This window comes from Schistocerca gregaria, chromosome 5 (assembly GCF_023897955.1).
Source record: "Schistocerca gregaria isolate iqSchGreg1 chromosome 5, iqSchGreg1.2, whole genome shotgun sequence".
NCBI classification, from domain to species: domain Eukaryota; kingdom Metazoa; phylum Arthropoda; class Insecta; order Orthoptera; family Acrididae; genus Schistocerca; species Schistocerca gregaria.
This window is the reverse complement of record NC_064924.1, coordinates 572,733,710-572,758,858: the sequence shown is the minus strand read 5'-3', so window position 1 is coordinate 572,758,858 and position 25,149 is coordinate 572,733,710. Positions and strand designations below refer to the sequence as shown.

General features: G+C 40.8%; 1 protein-coding gene across 1 annotated transcript in view; it reads right to left on the bottom strand.

The window, feature by feature from the left end:
• The window catches only part of LOC126272479 (uncharacterized), an 84,455-nt gene that overhangs the window by 37,667 nt on the left and 21,639 nt on the right, over positions 1 to 25,149 (bottom strand). Inside the window, exon 2 of the mRNA XM_049975358.1 lies at positions 12,613 to 12,741. Within this exon, the coding sequence (XP_049831315.1) occupies positions 12,613 to 12,741 (129 nt within the window). The remainder of the gene's footprint in view (positions 1 to 12,612; positions 12,742 to 25,149) is intronic.

Below are 25,149 nucleotides of genomic sequence, written 5' to 3'. Positions count from 1 at the left end.
ATAGTTACTACACAGCAGCACCCTGAATCAGCTCGTCACATCATCTGAAGCCTTTGGTCTGAAAATGATCTCATATACCAAGACCAGTTAACACAATTAAAAGTAATTAGTTTCTTGTGATCTGTACTGTTTCTTATTATTAAGATATTCTAAAGTTGTTTCATAATAATAAAAAACTGAGGGCAGACAATCAAAAGTTTGTTGCAGGTTAGCAAAACTCTTTTTATTACTTCAGGAATAACCCGTAACACAAAATGGCATTCTAATGACAGTGAAAACTAACATAATGTAGCTGTAAAAACAAGAATAAGTATATATCACACGCTGTGTCAGAGCTGTTGTTGCATGGAATCTTTCACTAGTGCATAGCACTAAATTTTACACATATACACTGTACAGTAGCTTGTGTACACTTCACTACTCCCCCTAATGTCACTGATACTTCTCGTTGAAGCTGACGCGTCGTCCGGACCCGGTGTTAACAGGTTGCATACTAGTTACTGCTGGTTTCCTGGTGGTGGACTTCAATGGCCATGCAACAGGTCATGTACTGGTGGTGGACTCTGATGAACAGTAGATGTACTTGCCGTGTCTGTGGTGGGTGCAGCTGCGTCATGATCTGTGGTACTTACACAAAAGGCTGGCTTATGTCTATCATCATTGATGACCATTGGTGTGCCCGTTATGTCAATGGCAAACTACACAGTATGGTCCATCATAGGGTGGCTGCAGCGCCTTACGCAAATAAAAACATAGCGGCAATCATGTAGCTCGTCAAACATGAATAGGCGATGGTTCGGCTGATCCCTCTGCACCACCGGATGTGGCTATCACATCTGTGTGCGCAGTTTATTCACAAACTCTGACAGGTCAATGGATTCATCTTGTACATGGTGAAGAACTCACCAGGAAGGCATATAAGTTGACCATATATGAGCTCCGCTGTAGTTGCTTGGAGGTCTTCTTTCAGAGATGCATTTAGACGTAAGAGAATGATAGGTACCATCTCTGTCCACCATTGTGAATCATGGCATTGCAGCGGTGCTTTGAGCTGTTGGTGCACATGCTCAACTGAACTGTTTGCCACTGGATGATATGCTCTGGTCCTGATTCGCTTCATGCCAAGTAAGACAGCAAGTGCTATGAAGAGATAGGATTCAAATTGTCTCCCCTGGTCAGTTGTGATCTGCAGGGGTATATGGAAATGGGCATTCCACCCACGAAAGAATGTGGTCGCAACATATTCAGCAGTTATATCATTTACCAGAAATACTCCAGGCCAGCATGTATAATGGACTAAGCCATGCACTGTGGCACAAATTGCTTACAATCTCTACCCATAAGCAGCCAGACGAACACTCACTTCACCATGTTTGCTGTGGTTCTAACACCTGGGTTCCACATGTCGTACAATGAGAAAATAGCCTGTTGCCAGAAGTCTGCAGTAACGAATGGCCATGGTCTGTAATTGACAACGTCATAATATTGCTCAACAGCTGACGGTAGCATGATGTAGCAGAGTTGTATGCCCGATGGCTGCGTCAACAAATCACGTAATTCATTGTCCAATTGTCGTGCTGACACAAGAGCTTCAAAGTCAAATGCTTCAGAAATAAAGCAAGAGCATGTCAGCTGGCACATTCAGTTCGCCTTCGACATGAATGATGCTAATAGTAAATCAATCAATGAAATCACGATGTCGAAGCTGTCGTGGTGAAGCTTCATCTGGGTGCTGTCAGAAAGCATATATTACTGGCTTGTGATCCATTACCGAAATAAACCAAACTGCTGTCCCTCTAAAATGTGTCAGAACTTCTTGACGGATGCATAGGCAGCATACAGCTCATGGTCATATGTTGACCAATTTTGCTGTGAAAGTGACAACTTTTTGCTGAAGAATGCTAATGAGTGCCAGTGTCCATCCATGCATTGTTGTAGTGCAGCACTGATTGAGGAGGTGGATGCATCAACCTTCAGACCAAGTTGCACCTGCGGCACTGGGTGCGCCAAGAATGCTGCTTCAGCAATGGCAATCTTCAAATCAGGAAATGCCGTTTCAGATTCTAGACTCCACTGAAGTTTATCCTTTGGTCTCGGCTTGCCTCATATTAATTTGTTCAGTGGTGCAGCTAAGTGGGCGTGGTTACAGACGAAACAATGATAGAAGTTCCTTGATGGTAGTAGGTCCTGGAAAACCAAGTATTGTGTCTACCTTCTCTTTTGATGGCCAAATTACTTGAGCATTAATGATACTGCCAAGAAATTGAACTTCTGCAGCCCCAAAGACGCATTTGGACAGATTAATAATGAGGCCATGGTCATGTAGACGAGTTGTCGTAGGTGTGACAGATGTTCAGCTTCTGAGCACAACATGGCCAAAACATCACCTATGTATACATAGCAATAATCCAAGTCACGTGAGACCTCATCTATAAATCTCTGGAATGTCTGAGCAGCACTACACAGCATGAAAGGCACGCAAGTAAACTCGAACAACCCAAAAGATGTGCATAGAGCAGTCTTAGAAACACCGGTCTGGAATCATTCTTGCATTCAGCTGTCGGTACTCTCCACAAGGATGCCATCTATTGTTCTTTTTTGGTATCACATGGAGGGGGGATGGCCAACTACTACTTGACAGACAACAGATCCCTGTGTGAGCATGTATATGAATTCCTGTTTAACCACTTTCAATTTCTGTGGTGTTAAACGACGTGGTCAAAATGTAGTGCGCTGTGGAATGCTGCAAGGGAGCTAGCGTGGGAGCTTGACACGTGATCTTGGGAAACTGTTTCAGAAGTCTGATAAACAGAGAATTTCCAATTATCACTCTGATGCTAGCAGTGTCCAGCAGGTGTCGATGCCAGAGGTCAGGCACAAGTCCATAAAAAGATAGTAAATCAGCCCCCAGTATAGGAAGTGCGGTGTCTGCCACAACAAACTGCCACTCAAGAATGTGTCATAGGCCTAGGTTTAATGCTAATGTGGTACAACCATATGTAGCCATTGTAGAACAATTGGCTGCAAAAAAGTGGTAACCATCACACCTATGAGGTGGCAAACGGGCACGGCAGATGGGTAAAGCGATACACCTGCACCTGTGTCTACCAGGAACTGTAATCTCGTACCTTGGTCTGTGATACACAATCGACGGCTGCCGTTCGGGGCATCAGTGGCCTTCATCACTGAGCTCCTGTTGCATTTCCCTGCTCACAAGGTGGGCTACACTTTCATGCCTCGGACCCAAATCATCAGTAGTACCAACATACTTTTGTAGCCGAAGGTGACTGACTGCATTTGCTGGGAGATTGGCAGCGACGTGATCAGCGACTGTTGTTCTGAGTTCACAGTGCAGTGACTTGAGTGGAAAGTTCAGTGACCTGAGCTTGTAGTGCAGCAAAACTGCTGTCCGTCTGCAGTTGTGGGCTAACTGTTGCAACGCAAACAGATGGATACATTTCATATATTCTATTGGCAGGCGATGGCCCAACTCTTCGATATGAAGGAGCTTTTCCAGCCTTTTCACCTCAGGCTGCGAAAGTCGTGTGATTAGGGCACTCTTAATTGCCAAATATTGGTCCACACTCGGTGGTGAAGGTAGAATATCCTGCACCCCCAGTGCCATTTCTCCGCTGATTGCTGCCACAACATAACTATATTTTGTATGGTCTGCAGTGACTTGTGCTAGGAAAAATTGGCTTTCCAACTGCGCAAACCATAGAATACGATTTTGCTCTCAGAACGGCAGTGGTTTTACTGTGACATGGTTTATAGTTGCATCAGCAGGTGCATCTGCTAGTGGTGCAAGAACTTGATCTACCATCATAGTAACATTGCAGAATCATTAGGCAACAGAGGCACAACGCGGCTGCCATGGAGTGCGGAAGACGCGCGATGCGGTTGACGCGACTATACTTTTTGCAATGCGGCACGATACAGAGCACAAATGTGTGTCAAATCGAACTCCGGTGACCATCAAACATCATGCCGAGGTCACCAACTGTTGCAGGTTAGCAAAACTCTTTTTATTATTTTAGGAATAACACAAAATAACATTTGAATGACAGAGGAAACAAACAACAGAATAAATAATACAGCTGGAAAACAAAGAATAAACACAGATCATAGGATGTCTCAGAGATGTTGTTGCATGAAATCTTTCACTTGTGTGTAGCACTAAATGTTACACATAAACACCGTACACTAGCTTGCATACACTTCAAGCTGAATCAAGACCTGAAGGCAGATATTCAAAAGTTAAATAATAATGATTGAAAACTGAGGGTGAAATTTACAAAATGTTGGACCAAAAGGGAATTGACATTTTTAATGACATGAAAAATCAGTTCAATAAATGTAGGATGGAATACAGCGAATCATTCAAAATGCAATAATCTGATGCAAGTGTGAGGTTAAGGAACAATATCACAGCATATGACCAAAACACAGGCCCAAGTAAACTCACAACATAAAACTGTTAAACAATCTCTAATGGACAGGGTGGTAGTGAATAACGAAGTAGTTTGTGCACAAAATGTGTGCGAACAAAATATAAATTCTGTCATTCAAGCATATCTTGTGTGCAACAACACTACTTTGATTTACAATCAAAAGTAAAGGAACTGGAAGAAAAAAATAACAAAAAATGTAAAAAATTGCAACACGCTATTTGGTATGTACTTAATTCGATGAAAAGCAGAAACGTTAATGCAATAAAATGGTGATGTGGGCTGTTGCATGAAACTATCATTGATAACACACTCAGTCAAAGGCAATTTAAAGAATTCAACTCACACAAACAATTACCTCCAGTTGATTTCATGAAACAATTTTGATTTGCCTTCTTATGAATTCAGAATGAGTCAGAAAAAATTGGTTTTTATGCATGGCACAACAGTGCAGCTGCTAGAAAGTGGGGAAACTGTATGGCTGATGAATACACTGTATTTGCAGACTTCGAAAATGCTTTCTTGCACAGATATCGGTAACGAGAAAAACAGCGGGAGATAAAAAAAAAATTATTTTGAATGCACAACTACAATTGCAATGAAGGGTCAAATTCCTTCAGAAATACTAGGACTGAAACAATTATCTGGATAACCCCATCAGCAATGATGATCTGATTATAATTTTGATAAAACATTTGCCACGGAAAGTATAAAGACAGACAGCTTCACAAATGTTTGACAATTTCATCACACTATTATGATCTGTTGACCATTTAGAAGAGACTGACATTGAGAGAGCACTGAATGAGTCTGAACAAAGCACAACTTGTTGCAATGAACATTTTCAATGACATGATGCACTTCAGCAAGATAATTTTGTGCAATTGCCAAGGAATCATCAAAGCAGTAATTGACTGAGATACAATGAAACATGAAGAAATTACCACTCACAGAATTCTGTGTGTAATAATGACCATTTTACAAACAACAAGAGGAGGGAAACTGATTTTGAAAGTCAGAACTAACAGGCAGTGCAAGATAGAAGATTCCAGGACATTCGCCTCTCCCAGATAGAGATAAGAGGCATTGACAAAATCAGCACACATTGGTAAGCTAAACTTACATTTCATAAGGGAATAATTCCAATACTACAGAACAACATTATGGATTGGGTTATCATCCTGACAAAACATTACTGTCTGTTGTTGAAGTTAATGTTTGTGGTAAGTAGATTCCAGCTTTACTCAATTCTGAGGGCAAAATGGCAGCTAAGTGAAGAATCGTTTTGAGCAACTTAAAGTAATTACCAAAATATCAGTTTTCTCTGTAAACAGTGTGCATATAGTTACTATTATTGGAAACCAGAGCCATGCTATAGTGAGACATTCTCTTCTCCAATTTCAATTTCCTAGTGAATATTTTGAGGCAAGTGCCTTAACCATTGGCTCCTTATCTAAGAATGTATTTTGGTTGGCTGAGAGAAAGTGTGAAATAGATTCTGAGAGGAATGTTTAATAGTACAAAGTATAGCGAATCTGTGAGATAGTTTTAGTGGATTTATTAATAGTAATGATGAAGCTGCTGATGCTACACTATGAATCATTAAAAAGAACATTGATTATGACATCAAGGAACCACTTTATGTAGAAAATCCACTATCTACACATGTGGATGAAGTAAGGAGAAGTGATGTTCAGAACATGTTCAGGAGAAGATAGCCTGCTTAGCTGGCCTGCTGGAATCTCAAATGGAAGAGCTATATGAAGTTTTGCAAATGTACACCAATTTCTTCTTAGAGAAGCCTAGATTAACCAAGAGATGCAAATGTCAGATTACAGTCAAAACCTCATGAACCTTTTTGGATGAAATTATATCTTGTTCTGCTTTCTAAAACAGGAGTTGTGAAAAAGAAATTCAGAGGTTGTTACATAAAGATATAATTGAGCAGCTGGATAATGAGTATAGTAATACCATACATGCAGCGACCATGATAGGTGGTTCTATTAGACTGGATGCACAAGTAATTAATAAGTTTTTATACCACAATGTTACAAACCTAAAAGTACTGAAGAGATTTTACAACAGTTCAACAGTACAAAGCACCTTAGCAGTCTCAATCTTACCAGTAGCTATTTGCACCTTGAACCAGAAAATACTAGCAGAGAAAACACATCATTTCCCCAAAGAAGATAGCGTTATCACTTCAAGCACATGTGTTTTGCACTCAACATTTCTAACGCAGCCTTCCCACATACCTCAGATAATGTTTTAGAGATCATCTGTTGTAGCACATGGTGTGTTACTTGGACAACATTTTAGCAGCCTCAAAGTCATGGGAAGAGCCTCAAAGTCATGGTAAGAGCAACTGGATACTTACGAGGAAACATGTAAAATTCAATAATCACTCTTGATCTGAAAAAGGTGGAATTTGCAAAGATAAGTATTCAATATTTACACTATATATCACTGTAAGGAGTCAAGTTGCATCTGAAAAAATTAGCAGCTTTTAGAGATCTTCCAGCACCCACATGTACAGAACAACTGCAGGCATTTCTCAGATTCTGCAACTTTTATCACTGATTTGTCTAAGAACATAGTTTAATACCATCAGCACCATTACAGCTTGTTAACTTGGATGTGGCAATTTCTCAGCAGAAAGAATTTGGTGAGATCTAAGAGCAATTATTAACCAAATCATTATTACATCTCAATTTGGATAAACACTTTTATCTTGGAACTGACTTCACTGAATACAGCATCAGAGCTCATCTATACCAGTTAACCATCATAAACAGAAAGAAAGAACAGCATACAACTGCTTTTGCAAGTTGAGTAGTTATTTCATGGGAGAGGGAATACAGCATAACAGAAACAGAAGAATTGGGAAAATGAGGGGTTTTGAGAGATTTCAAGTCTAGGAGAGATCATAAGACCTTGACATTTGTGCAGAAATAAAATCTTATGCACAACCACATTTCTAAATGGGCACTAGCACTGCAAAAGTTCGACTCTGAAATTAAATATTTACTGTCTGAAATTAAATATTTACTGTCAAGTCTAATCATGTGCCAGATGTAGTACCCTCTTCCATCCAACCTGGAGGACATCTACACAGAAAGCCCAAGTTGTAATTAACTTAATAAAAGGAGTAAAAGGCAAAATACAGATCAAGTCAAAATGCCAAGATAAAAATGAAGAAAAGATTTGAAGTTATTACCTTGTTCATAACGATATTGTGTGTTAAGGTTCTAAACTCAATGCACAATCACTGGAAATATATCTCCCTAACCATCAAGCGGAACATTTAATCAAGTATATCCACTTCGGTCATACCAACATTTTGTTCCAAAGAAGTGCATATAAAAATTATGAGAACAGGTTGTTTAGACAACATGCCACAAAAAGTCTGGGAGATCTTAAAAAAATGTGATTTCTGCAAGTGCACAAAAATATCTATGACACAGCACACAGGGCTAATGCACAGTTCCTCAGTCAACTAATGAAATTGTCGCACTGGAATTGTTTGGACCACTGCCAGAATCTAAAGTGAACTTTTCATAGATTCTGATTTTTGTAGAACCGTTCTTCAAGTTCGTTCGATTGTTTCCACTACAAAAGGCAAATAACAAAATTGTCACTAGGAAGTCCAAGGAAGAATGCCTTATCATAAACAACATATCATGATTTTTATTAAACAATCAGAATGTGTTCATCCAAGAACAAGTTCAACTAACCTTAATTTCAACCTATCATTCAGCATCAACAGTCATCAAAACTGAATACAAAAACCAATGAACTTTGAAGGTGCCATTAATAGTTTCACTCACGAAAGCATTGGAGCTCCACTGTGTACTGTTTTACGTGGCAATAAGCTCGACAACATTTTTGAAGAAATTATTAATTGCCATGATCGCCAACAGATATCATAAGAAGGAGGTCAAATGGCATTATGGTAAATGAAGAATAAAGTATTGGTTAGGAATCTTGTACGTGATAAATTAGTTTGGCCAACTATCTACAAATCGAATGACTATGTACTGATTAGATATCACACAAACTCATCGAAAGTAAGGGATGAAATAAAGAAATTCTGCAATTATTATCTGGAACCATTTCATATTGCAAGTGTTATTCACCCAAATCCTGTGTTATTAGAATATCTAAACGCAGAGAAGTGCTTCACAATCCATCATGCAGAAAATATAAAACAATTTTGTTTAACGAAGAACAAGAAAAACTTCTGAGAACATTTTGAAATTTGTGGTGAATCTCTTTATGTTTAATGTTCTCATAAATGAGAGTGTAATAGACTGCTCGAGAATCCTCCCAGTGGTAGTGTGTAATAGACTGGTTGAGAACCCTCCCTGTGACAGTGTACTAAAATCAATCTTTGTACTGTTTCAAGCTATTTTGTGTGTTATTAGTACTCACATATTCGATGGCATGGGTAGTGCATGTTTTGTTTTAATATTATATGACTGCCTGTTTTTCTTTATATTATTCATAAGTACTGATGCATGGCACTATGTTACTGCTTTCTTATTCAGTGCAAGGACTCATGGGAGAGATGTGACATTGGCTTACGTGATACCATGAACTGACATGCCCCCATTACATGGCAATGCCACTCATGACTGCGGGGAATATGTTGCACACTGATCTATCCACTAAAGGATGCAGGGGAGTCAGTGTGTTGGTAAACATATCCATGATGACTGCATGATGCCGTCTGATGTCTGCCACAAACTTGTCATACTACAGTCATGTTTTTTCAGTTCCGTCTCTCTAGAAATCTGCCGTCAGCGATTGCAACTGCTGGTTTACACTAGCACGCAGTTCGGTGTCAGTATCAATTGCTGTGTATGGTGAGCCATGTCTTCATTGCTAGGAAGAGGTGGTAGTCGCTTGGCACCAAATCCGAGCTGTATGGCGCATGATCAAACACTCCCACCCAAAACCCTGTAGAAGCTCTCAGGTACAACTGGCCTTGAGTGGACATGCTTTGTCATGGAAAAACAAAACTTTTGTACTAAGTTTTCCCTGCTGTTTATTTTGTACTGGCCACCTTAACTTTGTCACTGTATAATGGTATCTCTTTGAGTTAACTGTTGAGCACTTCACGAAAATAGACAGGAACCACTCCCTTAGAGACCTAAAACACAGTAGTCATGACCTCTCTCGCTGAAAGCATTTGCAAACACTTCCTTGATTTCTTGGGAGAATTTTTCTTTTGCTTCAAAAGTGACATGCTTCATCCAAGTCTTGTCCCCAGTTACAATACAATCAATAACTTTGTTACCATTTTTGGCAGAATATTCAAGGAAGGTAAGTTCTGCAGCCAGTCTCTGCTTTGTGTGGTCTTCTGTTAGGATTTTGGGAACCCATCTAGTACAAAATTTGTGCTAACCAAGCTTCTCCACCACAATTTCATGCAGTAAACTCTGTGAAACTTTGGGAAAAATGTTGCAAAAATTCCATAATTGTGAAACGACGACTTTCACAAATTTTGTCATTGACTTCCATCACCACCATGAGTCACAAGATTATGCTTACCACCCAGTCTTCATCATCAACACTGGTATGGCCATTTTTAAAAATTATTGCACCATTGCCTCACACCTTTTTCACTCATTGTCTCTTTTTCACACACATCACAAATGTCATGATAAATTTCAGTTTGTTTGCATTTTCTTGCTAACACTAACCTACTCACATAACACATCTCACAAGTAGCAAGATTTTCTAGAGCAGCACACATTTTGACACGATACAGAAAGCAAAGTAGCAGGGACACATATCATACGCTGCCACTGCTGGATGCGTACTGAGTGTAGGAATGTTATGGTAATGAGAAGATGGCTGTAGCCCCACCCACAACCATGACAATGACAGGCCAAAATGTTTATTACTTTCAGGGTAGCTCTTGTCTATGATAAACAAGTTCTGTAAACAACTGCATTTTTTACTTTCCTCCACTTATGTTTTTCTTGAACATCACAATTCAAAGATTTTTCTTAGACATTGTACTGTGCTTGTCTTCTGAAGTTCTGTTTGCACAGAGCAGTGTCTGTTAAGTGTACATAATTTTATGTGTATATTAATTTACCATCTTCTAGTCTTAACTTGTCATTCCTTTCCTATGTACTGGGGTCCTATTTTAGTTAATTTCACACTGAAACTTCTAAGTTTCCATAAACTTCCAAGTGAAAATTATTTTTTTGAAATGGGGATGTGTGAGGATACTATATCCTGAAATCTGAATATTTGCTGTTTTTTGACATTTTCTGTATTCCTTAGCATTACTGTACACTAATTATTACAGGGTGCGGCAGTCAAACCTACATTTATTATTAGTGCGCTGAAGCATTAGAAGTAGTGCAGGGGGGGGGGGGGGGGGGGGGGTTGTGAGTAACGAAGGTCATCAATGTGTTCCTCAAAACAAAGCATTTCAGTATCCATGGAGCGGTGGACTAAGCAACAACAGTCGTTTGCAGTGAAAGCGTTCCACCAAAGTGGTAGCTATGTAGCCGCTCAGCATCATTTCCGGGCGCATTTTCAAATTAATTGTAATAGGCCAGTGCCTTTGGTTAATGCAATGAAAATTTGGGTCAAAAACTTCGAAAATGTAGGTGAAACAACAAGGAAAAGAGAGGGCAGAGCAAAGACAGTGTGTACTCCCGAGAATGTGGAACGCGTAAGAATTGCAGTGGTAAGAAGCCCCCAGAAATGAGCGTGTAGGCAGAGTATTGCACTTGGAATTTCTGATAGAACTGTCCAAAGGGTTTGAGGTTGGACTTACCATCCATACAAAATCCAAGTGGTTAACGCTTTTAATAATAACAACTTTGTGGTCCGACAGCATTTCTGTGGAAATCTTTTGCAAATGACTGAAGAAAACTTGGAGCTTGTTCACAACCTCTGGATGAGTGACAAGGCAAATTTTCACCTCAGTGGATATGTGAACAAACAGAACTTTAGATATTGGAGTGATTAGAACCCTCACCAACCCCATGAAAAACCCCTGCACTCAACCAAGGTAACAGTTCGGTGCGCAATGTCCTCATCAGGAATAAAAGCCCCCCCCCCCCCCTTTTTTTTTTTAACGTAAGAGGGCAATCTGTTACCGTGAATGCTGAACACTATTCAACAACATTAAGGACACCTTTATACCTCCGCTTCGTCATTATGCAGTGAATGATGAAACATTATTTCAACAAGATGGAGCAACAAGTCACACAGCCCGCGTGAGCATTAATGTTCTGAATGAAGTTTTGCCTAACCAGGTGATTTCCAAGGATGGAGCAATTGCTTGGTCCCCCGTTCGCCTGACCTTACAACTTTTGATTTTTTCTTATGGGGGTTACATTAAGAGCAAAGTGTACGAAGAAAGACCTCATAATGTTGATGATCTCAAAGCAAGAATCTGGCTGTAAATCGAGAGAATTCCTCAGAGTATGCTCCATCATGTGATGGACAGCTTTGTAAATTGCCTACAAGAATGCCATGATGGATCATCTTGCTGGTGTTATTTTCAAACAATGAAAAAAAAATGTGTTGATGTTTCTTAAATGCTTTTTAATGTAGAATAAGATTGTATGAAACAATTTTGATACCTGTACCCATGTTTATTTTACACTCATTTAAAAAATGTGGGTTTGACTGCCACACCCTGTATATTGATCTAGCTATAGGTAGTTAAGTCATCCATAGCAATTATAATTAATATTTGCTCACTAATAGTGTATTTTGAAGTATTATTGTTGCTTTTGTGTTTGGTGCACACTTGGTATATTAAGTCACATAGTCAGTTGGGAGTTGTTGGTCAGCCATGCTCATTAAGTGCACACGCCTGAGACATGTATGTCCAGACATAACATATTCAGTCTCACTATTCGTCCAGCATTTTCATGGTCTTAAAAGTTTGAGAGTGAAGCGAGTAATATTGTATTGTGGCATATGGTACATTGCTAAATGTGCATCTAGGTGGCACCAGTATGGAACAAATAGCAATTTCAATAAAAAGCTCATACAATGTGCGATCTGCCATTAACTACTGTCAACTGAACTCTTCATAGTCTGCTTCCTAAAATTACCAGCAAAAGAAAAATGTGCTTTTGGAGATGCTGACAGTACTGCTACATATTATTAACAGCCAGTCATATACCTCACTGAGTACTGCAACTGCTACGGTGTAATACAAGTCCTCTGGAAAAACAAAAGCGTGGCATGTAGCACAGACTGGTTCACCAAAACACGGACCATAATAACCATTGCACAGATAGCAGGACAGACACTGAAACAAAAAAAGAAACCACATCCATTAACTACAGATGCTTGGACCTTTGGAGAAGATCATCGAGCTAGACACCTAAATGAACTGTAGAATCTGCAGACTCTAGCTTATTTGAACACATAAATGATTTTGACTTTACAACAATCAACAATGCTTCTAAGAACTGATATTGATTGTAAAGCTAAAATTGTTCATTTGTTGAAATAAACCAAATTGTGACCAAGGCTGCAAATTTCACATTTTATTTATAAAACACACAACATTCACTGAAAAATTGAAAGTCCAGGTAGGAACATCAATAATATTGTGAAAACGGTACATTGCTACTCACTGTGATGAGTTGCAGACAGGCACAAATGAAAAGACTGTTACATATCTGGCTCTCGGCTAGTGCCTTCTTCAGAAAAGAAAACACATACACATTCACACAAGAAAGCACACCTCATGGACATATAATCAATATCTCTGGCCACTTGGACAGACTGCAATGGTGTCACGTCGAATGCAGGCAGCAATACAGATGGTGAGCCATGGTGGCTCCAGTTGATTTTACCTCTTTCTTCCTGGTGCCTTCTTCCACTGGCACTCCAATACACAGCACAAATTTAACTTGTAGTTTTCACAGATGAAAGCTGGTTCAGAGAGTTGGAAATAGGCTGGCAATGGGTTGTGAGGTGAGAACAGATGGGAGGGGCACAGCATGAGGGTACCGTATAGGTTTCTGCACACAATGGTTCCTTCAGCCATTAGTTCTGTTTGTGCTGAGATCGAAGGTTGATTTCTCACTCCTTTTGGTAGTGCTAATCACACTGCTGTATTGACAGGGCCCTCCCATTAACTCCAGTGGATTTGCACTTCCCTGTTTATTCATGCTGCGCAAAACTTAGACTCTTCAAGTTTGTCCTCATTGTTTCTGTGTACGCAAGGACCATTACTGTAAAATTTTGCGGTCAGTATTGGAGGAGATTAGTGTTTAACGTACCACTGACAATGGGGTCATTAGATACGGAGCGCAAGCTTGCTTTAAGGAAGGATGGGGAAGGAAATTGGCCACATCCTATCAAAGCAACCATCCTGGCATTTGCCAGAACTGATTTAGGGAAATCATGGAAACCCTAAATATGGATGCCTGGATGCAGGTTTGAACAGTCGTCCTCCCAAATATGTGTCCAGTGTGCTAACCACTTCATCAAGTTGCTTGGTGCGATTAGTATTGCTCGCGCTCTGATCTGTGCCTCTGCTGTTGATGCCTTAAGAATCACTGGAACATTTTATTTATTGTGATTTATCTTGGCCGCAACCATGTGGTACCTTTGCATTTATTTAATTGGAGCACATTTTGGGTGTAAATTAGTGACTGTTCTGGCATTGGCGATAAAGTGTACCACTGACATCTTTGCTTCCTGTGGATTACCAAGGCCATAAGCCAAAGAGCACTTGCAAATTCAACGATTTGCTTGTTGTTGTTGTTGTCTTCAGTCCTGAGACTGGTTTGATGCAGCTCTCCATGCTACTCTATCCTGTGCAAGCTTCTTCATCTCCCAGTACCTACTGCAACCTACATCCTTCTGAATCTGCTTAGTGTATTCATCTCTCGGTCTCCCTCTACGATTTTTACCCTCCACACTGCCCTCCAACACTAAATTTGTGATCCCTTGATGCCTCAAAACATGTCCTACCAACCGATCCCTTCTTCTAGTCAAGTTGTGCCACAAACTTCTCTTCTCCCCAATCCTATTCAATACCTCCTCATTAGTTACGTGATCTATCCACCTTATCTTCAGTATTCTTCTGTAGCACCACATTTCGAAAGCTTCTATTCTCTTCTTGTCCAAACTAGTTATTGTCCATGTTTCACTTCCATACATGGCTACACTCCAAACAAATACTTTCAGAAACGACTTCCTAATACATAAATCTATATTTGATGTTAACAAATTTCTCTTCTTCAGAAACGCTTTCCTTGCCATTGCCAGTCTACATTTTATATCCTCTCTACTTCGACCATCATCAGTTATTTTACTTCCTAAATAGCAAAACTCCTTTACTACTTGAAGTGTCTCATTTCCTAATCTAATTCCCTCAGCATCACCCGATTTAATTTGACTACATTCCATTATCCTCGTTTTGCTTTTGTTGATGTTCATCTTATATCCTCCTTTCAAGACGCTCTTCCAAGTCCTTTGCCGTCTCTGACAGAATTACAATGTCATCGGCGAACCTCAAAGTTTTTACTTCGTCTCCATGAATTTTAATACCTACTCCAAATTTTTCTTTTGTTTCCTTTACTGCTTGCTCAATATACAGATTGAATAACATCGGGGAGAGGCTACAACCCTGTCTCACTCCTTTCCCAACCACTGCTTCCTTTTCATGCCCCTCGACTTTTATGACTGCCGTCTGGTTTCAGTACAAATTGTAAATAGCCTTTCGCTCCCTGTATTTTACCCCTGCCACCTTTAGAATTTGAAAGAGAGTATTCCAGTCAACATTGTCAAAAGCTTTCTCTAAGTCTACAAATGCTAGAAACGTAGGTTTGCCTTTTCTTAAGTCGTAAGGTCAGTATTGCCTCACCTGTTCCAACATTTCAACGGAATCCAAACTGATCCTCCCCGAGGTCCGCATCTACCAGTTTCTCCATTCGTCTGTAAAGAATTCGCGTTACTATTTTGCAGCTGTGACTTATTAAACTGATAGTTCGGTAATTTTCACATCTGTCAGCACCTGCTTTCTTTGGGATTGGAATTATTATATTCTTCTTGAAGTCTGAGGGTATTTCGCCTGTCTCGTACATCTTGCTCACCAGCTGGTAGAGTTTTGTCATGACTGGCTCTCCCAAGGCCATCAGTAGTTCTAATGGAATGTTGTCTACTCCGGGGGCCGTGTTTCGACTCAGGTCTTTCAGTGCTCTGTCAAACTCTTCACGCAGTATCGTATCTCCCATTTCGTCTTCATCTACATCCTCTTCCATTTCCATAATATTGTCCTCAAGTACATCACCCTTGTATAAACCTTCTATATACTCCTTCCACCTTTCTGTCTTCCCTTCTTTGCTTAGAACTGGGTTGCCATCTGAGCTCTTGATATTCATACACGTGGTTCTCTTCTCTCCAAAGGTCTCTTTAATTTTCCTGTAGGCAGTATCTATCTTCCCCCTAGTGAGATAAGCTTCTACATCCTTACATTTGTCCTCTAGCCATCCCTATTTAGCCATTTTGCACTTCCTGTCGATCTCATTTTTGAGACGTCTGTATTCCTTTTTGCCTGCTTCATTTACTGCATTTTTATATTTTCTCCTTTCATCAATTAAATTCAATATTTCTAGCAGCCCTCGTCTTTTTACCTACTTTATCCTCTGCTGCCTTCACGACTTCATCCCTCAGAGCTACCCATTCTTCTTCTACGGTATTTCTTTCCCCTATTCCTGTCAATTTTCCCTTATGCTCTCCCTGAAACTCTGTACAACCTCTGGTTCTTTCAGTTTATCCAGGTCCCATCTCCTTAATTTCCTACATTTTTGCAGTTTCTTCAGTTTTAATCTACAGGTCATAACCAATAGATTGTGGTCCGAGTCCACATCTGCCCCTGGAAATGTCTTACAACTTAAAACCTGGTTCCTAAATCTCTGTTTTACCATTATATAATCTATTTGATACCTTTTAGTATCTCCAGGGTTCTTCCACGTATACAACCTTCTTTCATGATTCTTAAACCAAGTGTTAGCTATAATTAAGTTGTGCTCTGTGCAAAATTCTACTAGGCGGCTTCCTCTTTCATTTCTTAGCCCCAATCCATATTCACCTACTATGTTTCCTTCTCTCCCTTTGCTTGTGAAACTTAAATTTCGCCTCATACATATGATGGTCTGCTATGAGCTTTAGTGTTAAATGAAGTTATTTATTCAGTTTTATTAACTTGGTCATGAACCTCATGGAATAATTCCTGTTCACTGAGTTTCAGATTCTTTTTTACATTTTTTAAGGTTTATAATATTACCTTTTAATTATTTGAAGGGGAATTCCCTGTATTAATATGTGTGCTTTGAAACTAAGTTCTAGATGGTTGTGAAGCCTAAAGACTGATTCAAGAAAACACTGTTTGTAATGCCTAAACACTAAGAATTCTCTTGGAGGGTTAAGCTTAATCATTTATTTGTTCCATCTGTTTGATTCACACAGGCACTTGGCCGAGCAATTTTGCTGTAAAGTTTACCTAAATTGTTTGGGGAGATATTATTATTATTATTATTATTATTATTATTATTATTATTATTGTTTTTATACTCCCTTATCAGTGATTTAACATGCTTCCTTTGTACAGTTCTTTTGGGAGTCATATTTGCTACCGTAATTTTTGACAGAATTTTCTGGGCATATAGCCATGATCTCTCAAAAATTTGTATTTCTGTAGCCTACAACTCACCTGTGTAGTGTTATGTTAGCAGCACCTCTTAGCCTCGTGAAGCTCCAGCCTGAAATTTTGGCAGCTGCCAGCCGCGAGGGCCTGTTGCTGTTGTGCCCCTGCACATTCCTCCAGCTGATTTCGAGGCGTGTCCACTATTGCTATAGTGGGACTGTTCACCTTGGCCGCTTACCTCCTGTACTTGCTTTAACTTCTATACTTTCTGCCGAAAGGCCTATATATGAGAGATCCTGTAATTAAATTTTGTTGCCTAAAGGATAAGATGTGAGCGATATTTTAATTAAATTTTGAGGTAGTTTCTTTGCCTGTACTTGGTGTGCTGTGGAAAATGTTAGTGTAATTTCTATTCTGACTGCCACCTCCTTAGAGTCCTATTTTTTTTATTATAACTCACTATTCTGTGTTTGAAATTAATTTGTGATTGTACCCAATCTATGTAGGAGCCTATGTAAGAAAATTTGTCAGATCTGCCATGCTTTTGTATTTAGTCTAAATTACCAGTTCTTAACTTAATTCCTGTAACTAAGAGAACTGCTTACTTACTTATTGTTTAAGAGAGATTTTTATAATGATTTTTTTTTATTTGTGTTGCACTGGTTCCTTGAAGTAGCAAGAATTGAAAGTTCACTCATGTCAGTCTGTGATTAAAATTTAAAAGACTTATCTTCATTTAACAACCTCTTAATTCAGAGATATTTATATATTTATTTGGTGATTATTGTATTTTATTTGGTGCTATTATTTGCACTGTAAACAAGTGTGATCATTGAAATGGCAAATGATGCAAGAATTGTGGACCGACGCTTCCATATGATTCTTTTCCTATTCCAACCTGTAAAAAGGGCGGGGGGGAGGGGGGGGGAGGGGGGGGGGGACGGCAGAGAGTTGTCTACCCCTTTAGCACCAATTGTCCTTTGGAATTTGAAATTTCTGTACTAAACTCTTTCAGTTGTTTCAGAGAACCATAGATGGGCATGGAACATAGAGATTGTTTGGGAATGTTGTGTCTCAAGTGCTCAGTTGATCTTGAATATGAATTACGGGTGCAATGCATCCCTGTTGCAGGTGGCATCATGGAGGTAGTAGGCAGGTTACATACGACATTAGATAACCCTCTTCACATTTCCCTGACGCCATTGGCAAGGTAGGTGTCGCTATTTCCACTGCTTCCGCAGCTGTGGGCAAAATGTGTCATAACATTCAGTTTTTGGAAGTTAATTAGCCCACTCAAAGGCAACTGTGTAGGATTCAGGTGCATTTATTTCACTGGTTTTATCATCAGTGCTGATTTAAACCATCTTGAGCTTAGTGATCAACAAAAAGAGGCTGTTAAGCAATTGCTTATTCAAGTGAAGGATTTGCAGGTTATTAACGGTTCATGGGGTTTGTCTAAAGAAATTGAGAGTGTGGAAGAGGGCATTTCAGCCGTTAATCTGTCACAGAGTTTAAGACAGATTGATACTCAAGGTTTTGCTACATCTGTTTCTGATTCATTTGCTAAAATGCCTAATCACATTATGTGTTTGTTTAGTGGTATTTCCAGAGAAGGAAAGTTGCTACTCACCATATAGCGGAGATGGTGAGTCACGATATGCACAATAAAAAGATTCATACAATTAAAGCTTTCGGCCATTAAGGCCTTTGTCAGCAGTAGACCCACATACACACACGCGCACACACACACTGACATAAACGCAACTTGCACACACATCTGGAGTCTCCGAGAGCTGAGACCACGCTGCGAACAGCAGCACCAGTGCATGATGGGGGTGGCGACTGTGAGGGGGTAAGGAGGAGGCTGGGGCGGGGAGGGGGAGGAATAGTATGATGGGAGTGGCGGACAGTCAAGCGTTGCAGTTTAGACAGAGGGCAGGAGAGAAGGTGCACAGGGGGGAGGAAGTAAGTAGCAGAAAGGAACAGAGAGCAGGGAGGGGGCTGGATGGGTGAGGATAGTGACTAACGGAGGTTGAAGCCAGGAGGGTTATGGGAATGGAGGATGTATAGCAGGGGAAGTTCCCACCTAGGCAATTCAGAAAAGCTGGTGTTGGTGGGAAGGATCCATATGGCACAAGCTGTGAAGCAGTCATTAAGATGAGGGATATCATGTTAGGTGGCGTGTTCAGCAACAGGGTGGTCCACTTGTTTCTTGGTCACAGTTCGTCAGTGGCTGTTCATGCGGACAGACAGCTTGTTGGTTGTCATGCCTACATAGAATGCAGCACAGAGGTTGCAGCTTAGCTTGTAAATCACATGCTGGTTTCACAGGTAGCCCTGCCTTTGATGGGATAGGTGATGTTAGTGACCGGACTGGAGTAGGTGGTGGTAGGAGGATGTATGGGACATGTCTTGCATCAAGGTCTATTACAGGGGTATGAGCCATGAGGTAAGGGATTGGGAGCAGGGGTTGTGTAAGGATGGAAGAGTATATTGTGTAGGTTCAGTGGACGGCGGAATACCACAGTAGTAGGGGTGGGAAGGATAGTGGGCAAGACATTTCTCATTTCAGGGCGTGACGAGAGGTAATCGAAACCCTGGCGGAGAATGTAATTCAGTTGCTCCAGTCCCGGATGGTACTGAGTTATGAGAGGAATGCTCCTCTGAGGCTGGACTGTAGGACTTTGGGAGGTGGTGGGAGACTGCAAAGATAAGGCACGGGAGATTTGTTTTTGTGCAAGGATGGGAGGATAATTACGGTCAGTAAAGGCTTCAGTGAGACTCTCGGTATATTTTGAGAGGGGCTGCTCGTCACTGCAGATGCGACGACCACGGGTGGCTAGGCTGTATGGAAGGGACTTCTTGGTATGGAATGGGTGGCAGCTGTCGAAGTGGAGGTCTTGCTGGTCGTTAGTAGGTTTAATATGGATGGATGTACTGACGCAGCCATCTCTGACATGAAGGTCAACATCTAGGAAGGTGGCTTGTTGGGTTGAGTAGGACCAGGTGCAGAAAATGGGGGAGACGTTGTTGAGGTTCTGGAGGAATGTGAATAAGGTATCCTCACCTTCAATCCAGATAGCAAAAAAGGTGTCATCAATGAATCTGAACCAGGTGAGGGGTTTAGGATTCTGGGTTTTTAGGAAGGAGTCGTCTACATGGCCCATGATAGGTTAGCACAGGATAGAGCCATGTGGGTGCCCATAGCCGTGCCGTGGATTTGTTTGTAGGTTATGCCTTCAAAGGAGAAGTAATTGTGGGTGAGGATATAGTTGGTCATGGAGATTAGGAAGGAGGTTGTTGGTTTGGAATCCATAGGGCGTCTGGAAAGGTGGTGTTCAACAGCAGTAAGGCCATGGGCATTAGGAATGTTAGTGTACAGGGAGGTGGCAACAATAGTGACGAGCAGGGCACCATGTGTCTACTGCTGACAAAGGCCTTAATGGCCGAAAGCTTTAATTGCGTGAATTTTTTATTAGGCCTATCGCGACTCAGCATCTCCGCTATATGATGAGTAGCAACTTTCCTTCTCTGGTAGTGTTACATTCCTTCCTGGATTTTCCTTTCTTTGATCAATTGAATCAAGTTCATGAAGTATGGTGGTTGACTGTCCGATTTGAACTTCATGCTTATGCATTGCAAATATCACATTCTGTTATACTTTCTTTACTTTACCCTTTGTTGAAGGGCTTGTTAAGTATATTGAGTTCAGAATCAATCAGGCAGGTCAGAGCTCATATAATAGAGAGAAGATTCCCATGCATCTGGAATGAGCTTGAGTGTGTACATTATTGCCAGGTGCAAGCATCTACCAAAACCTTGTTTCCGCATATCGAGGGTGTTCATATTACTGTCTCTATCTTGGAAATGAAAGCTACTGAACAAGATAGCATTTCACACATTTTGGAAGGTACGAGACTGGAAGACTGGTCACGTCTTGTTTTAGCCTGAAAACCTACTATCTTTTCTGAGTTGAATGAATTAGTTACTTCTACAGAAGCACTTAGATTCACAGATGGCAAAGCAATCAGTGTAAGGACTTTCAACAAGTCTGCCCTACCCAAAGTAACAACTATTGTCTGTCATCTACTAATTCATTAGGAGGCAAACGTTTTTGGTGTTTTTTCCATAGCCATTTAGCACATGAGTGCCCAGTTAGGTGTAGACCTTAAACATAACAGCTGATGCTGCCTGACATGGTCTAAAACTCCTTTTGTAAGCCTCCCACTCATTGCACAGGTATTTGTGCTCTCAATAAACTTGCACTTCAATATGTTTGCTGCCACATCAATCAAACATCTGTTTGTGGCCTCTTGGATTTTGGAAGTTCAGTTTCATTGCTTGACTACAGTTGGTATCTCAAGTTTCGAAATTCGTGTAAGCTGTCTCTGATAAGCCTCTCCTCCCAGGGATGTCATGTAGCCAATGGCCAGGAGTTTCCTCTGGTAGGTGAGATGCAGGGGAGTTTATCAGTTTGCAATTTTTCTTTGGCAGTTAAACTCACTGTACTGCCTATTGGCTTCTGTCTTTCTCAGGTTCTTCAGCCAACATTCGTCTGATGATTTTTCTGATGTTTTGCCAGCATGAGCGGTTAGCATTGTCAAAGTTTCAACCTCCATTGCTGGTGGTGGACTGGAGCCAAGCTCACAGCTGCAGAATATATGTACCTGGTACACTAACATCCAAGGGATTCTCTTTGGTCATTTCCTAGTGAGGTTCTCATCCTGCTACCTGCAATGGCCGTTCGCTGCAGCACAAGAAGCCAGGATCCATTATCTTGAGGATTTCTTCTTTCTTGTTGAAGCAAATCTCGTGTTTGTGTATTTCTATAGCTTGTCTGAACAAGTGGGTGTGATAGCTCTTCTCTACAGCCAGAACTTCGGTACCAGCAAATTTTACTACGTGGTTGGTCTCACACAGCGCCTGCTCTGCCATGGCTGATTTCTCCACCTGCCCCAACCTGCAATGTCACTTATGTTCTGTGATCCCAGTGTTGAATGATCACCCACTCATTCAAACAAACTTTTCCACATGTGCATGGTGTGCAGCGTATTTCCGACATTGCAAGAGAGTCCTTTTATCCTTTGCTGATCTGAAACTTTCTTTGATCTTCTTTGTTGGTTTGTAAATAGTCTTTACACAGTGTTTGTGCAATAAATGGCCGATTCTGTTCGTCACTCTGGAAATTAATGGCAGAAAGGCCATAACTGACATTTCTTTTTCTGATATGCCACTCTGCTGCATGCTTGAGTCTGTTATACTTCTAATATAACTTGTGGCGTACCCATTGCTCATCAGAACACTTTCCATGTATTGCATTTCACGTCTGAGATGCTGTGGCTCACATATTTGTCTAGCCTACATTACAAGCGCATTAATCATGCCTCTTTTCTGGCTCAGGTGGTTATCTGATAGTTTGTGCAGGTATCGGTCCATGTTTTTCGGTTTGCGATACATGCTGTGTCTCAGGTTTTCGCCATCCCCCGTGACCAGCACATCTAGATTCGGTAGTTTTTTGTCGCTTTTCTACTTCCAATGGTAAATTTTATGTTGGCACTGAGGTTGTTCAAGTGTCTTAGGAAGTCATCGAGCTGTTCCTCACCATGGTGTCACACAACGAAGGTATCATCAATGTATCTATTTACAAGGTGCCAAGTCAAGCGCCTGTTAAATGTTCCTATTCACCATGACCCAAGCACATCGGATCTACAACAGAATGGAACGAGCCTGTCTTCATGAGTGAATTCACACAACACAGAGATACTTGGCAAGAACGGATGAGGAACTTTTGGACATTTTCTATCAACTAAGTAGCAGAATTCATTGAGTCAAATGGGAAAAGATCAACAGCATCACTCACAGGAGCATGCAGAACAAACTTGAGCGCTGCACTGAGCAACAGAAGAAAACGTTTGCAAGGTGCCAGAAGCAGACTGACACAGCGAGATAATTTCACTATCATCCCAAGAACTATACCTGTGGAGGACATCATTGCTAATAGCGTAGCAGCCATTCAGACCCTTCCTTGTGAAAGAGCAGAGGAAATACGCACAAAAACAGCCAGGATACTGCAATGGGCAAAACCACCAGCTTGCAACCTGAAGAAAGAAGACATACAAGCTATTAAGAATCCTAATGCCAACATGAGCATATTGGTACTGCCTGCAGACAAGAGAAATACGACCATCGTAATGAAGACTGAAATGTGTGAGCAGAAGATCTGGGGCCTATTAGATCTGATGACATACCGAAAATTAAGTGCAGTTCTGACACAGAGTATCGTACAGAATACGAGTCACAAGCTGCGCAACACAGAAGCTCTACCACCTCGACTGTATGAATTACCAAAGATCTACATGAATAATGTTCCACTAAGATCGATAGTTAGCACTCCTGGCTTATCGACATATAAACTGACAAAACACTTGGCTCCAGCTGCATGTGGGGAAGACTGACAAATACATAAAGCACTCAGGACATTTCACTGAGAAGTTGAAGAAACTAAAAGTTACACCACATGACATCCTGGTCAGCTTTGATGTTGTTTCGTTGTTTACGAAAGCACCACTCAGTGACTCTTCAGAGCACATCAGTTCCATTTTCCCGCAAGACATAACAATGCTCTTTCATACATGTCTCACCGTGAACTATTGCATGTTGAATGGAAACTTCCACAAACAGCTGGAAGGTATCGCCACAGTTAGTCCTCTTAGATCAGTGGTGGCCATCATCTTCGTGGAACATTTTGAAGCACAGGCACTGGACTTAGTGCTTTGTAAAACTAAGGTGTGATATAAATATGTTGATGATACCTTCACTGTGTGAAACCATGGTGAGGAACAACTTGGTGACTTCCTAAGACACTTGAACAGCTTCAATGCCAACATAAAATTTACCATGGAAGTAGAAAAGGTAAAAAAAAAAAACTACCATATCTAGATGTGCTGGTCACAAGGGATGGTGAAAACCTGGGATATAGCATGTATCGAAAACTGAAAAACACAGACCGATACCTGCACAAACTGTCAGATTACCAACTGAAGCAGATCAATACGCTAGTAATGTGAGCAAGACAAATATGTGAGCCACTGCACCTCAGATGTGAAATGCAAAGCACAAAAAGTGTTCTGAGAAGCAACTGGTATGCCACAAGTTATGTTAGAAGTATAACAGAGTCAAGCACTCAGCAAAGAAAAAGAAATGTCAGTTATGGCCTTTCTACCATATATTCCCAGAATGACAGACAGAATTGGCCATATATTGCACAAACATCGTGTAAAGACTATTTACAAACAAATAAAGAAGATCAAAGAATGTCTTGAATCGGCAAAGGATAAAAAGGAGTCACTTTGCAATGTTGGAAATATACTGCATACCATGCACATGTGGAAAAGTTTATGTTGGAATGAATGGATGATCAATCAACACCAGGATCACAGAATTGCAGGTTGATGCAGGTGGAGAAATCGGCCATGGCACAGCAGGCGCTGTGTGAGACTGACCATGTAGTAAAATTCACTGGCACTGAAGTTCTGACTATAGAGAAGAGCTATTACACCCACTTGTTCAGAGAAGCTATAGAAATACACAAACATGAGAATTGCTTCAACAAGAAAGAAGAAAGCCTCAAGGTAAAGGGATCCTGGCTTCCTGTGCTGCAGCAAATGACAGCTGCAGATAGCAGGAGGAGAACCACATCGGAAATGACCACGGAGAAGCCCTTGGACATTGGCGTGCAAGGTACAAATAGTCTGTGGGCACGAGCTTGGCTCCAGTCCACCACTGGCAATGGAGAGTGAAACTGTGACAATGCCCCAGCCCCTCATGCTGGTGAAACGTCAGAAAAATCTTCAGAAAATCTTCAGACAAATGTCGACCGGAGAACCCAAGACAGAAGCCAACAGGCTCAACAAGTGGCCACGAAAGCCTTAACAATTTTGTAAACTAACTGTAGATAATAAACTGTCAGTGACCTCCTTGCTCGAGTGTGATTTCATTCAGTGAATGGGGTTGGTTCTTGACTTTGTAAGTAGCACCTTTTTTAAATTTTGT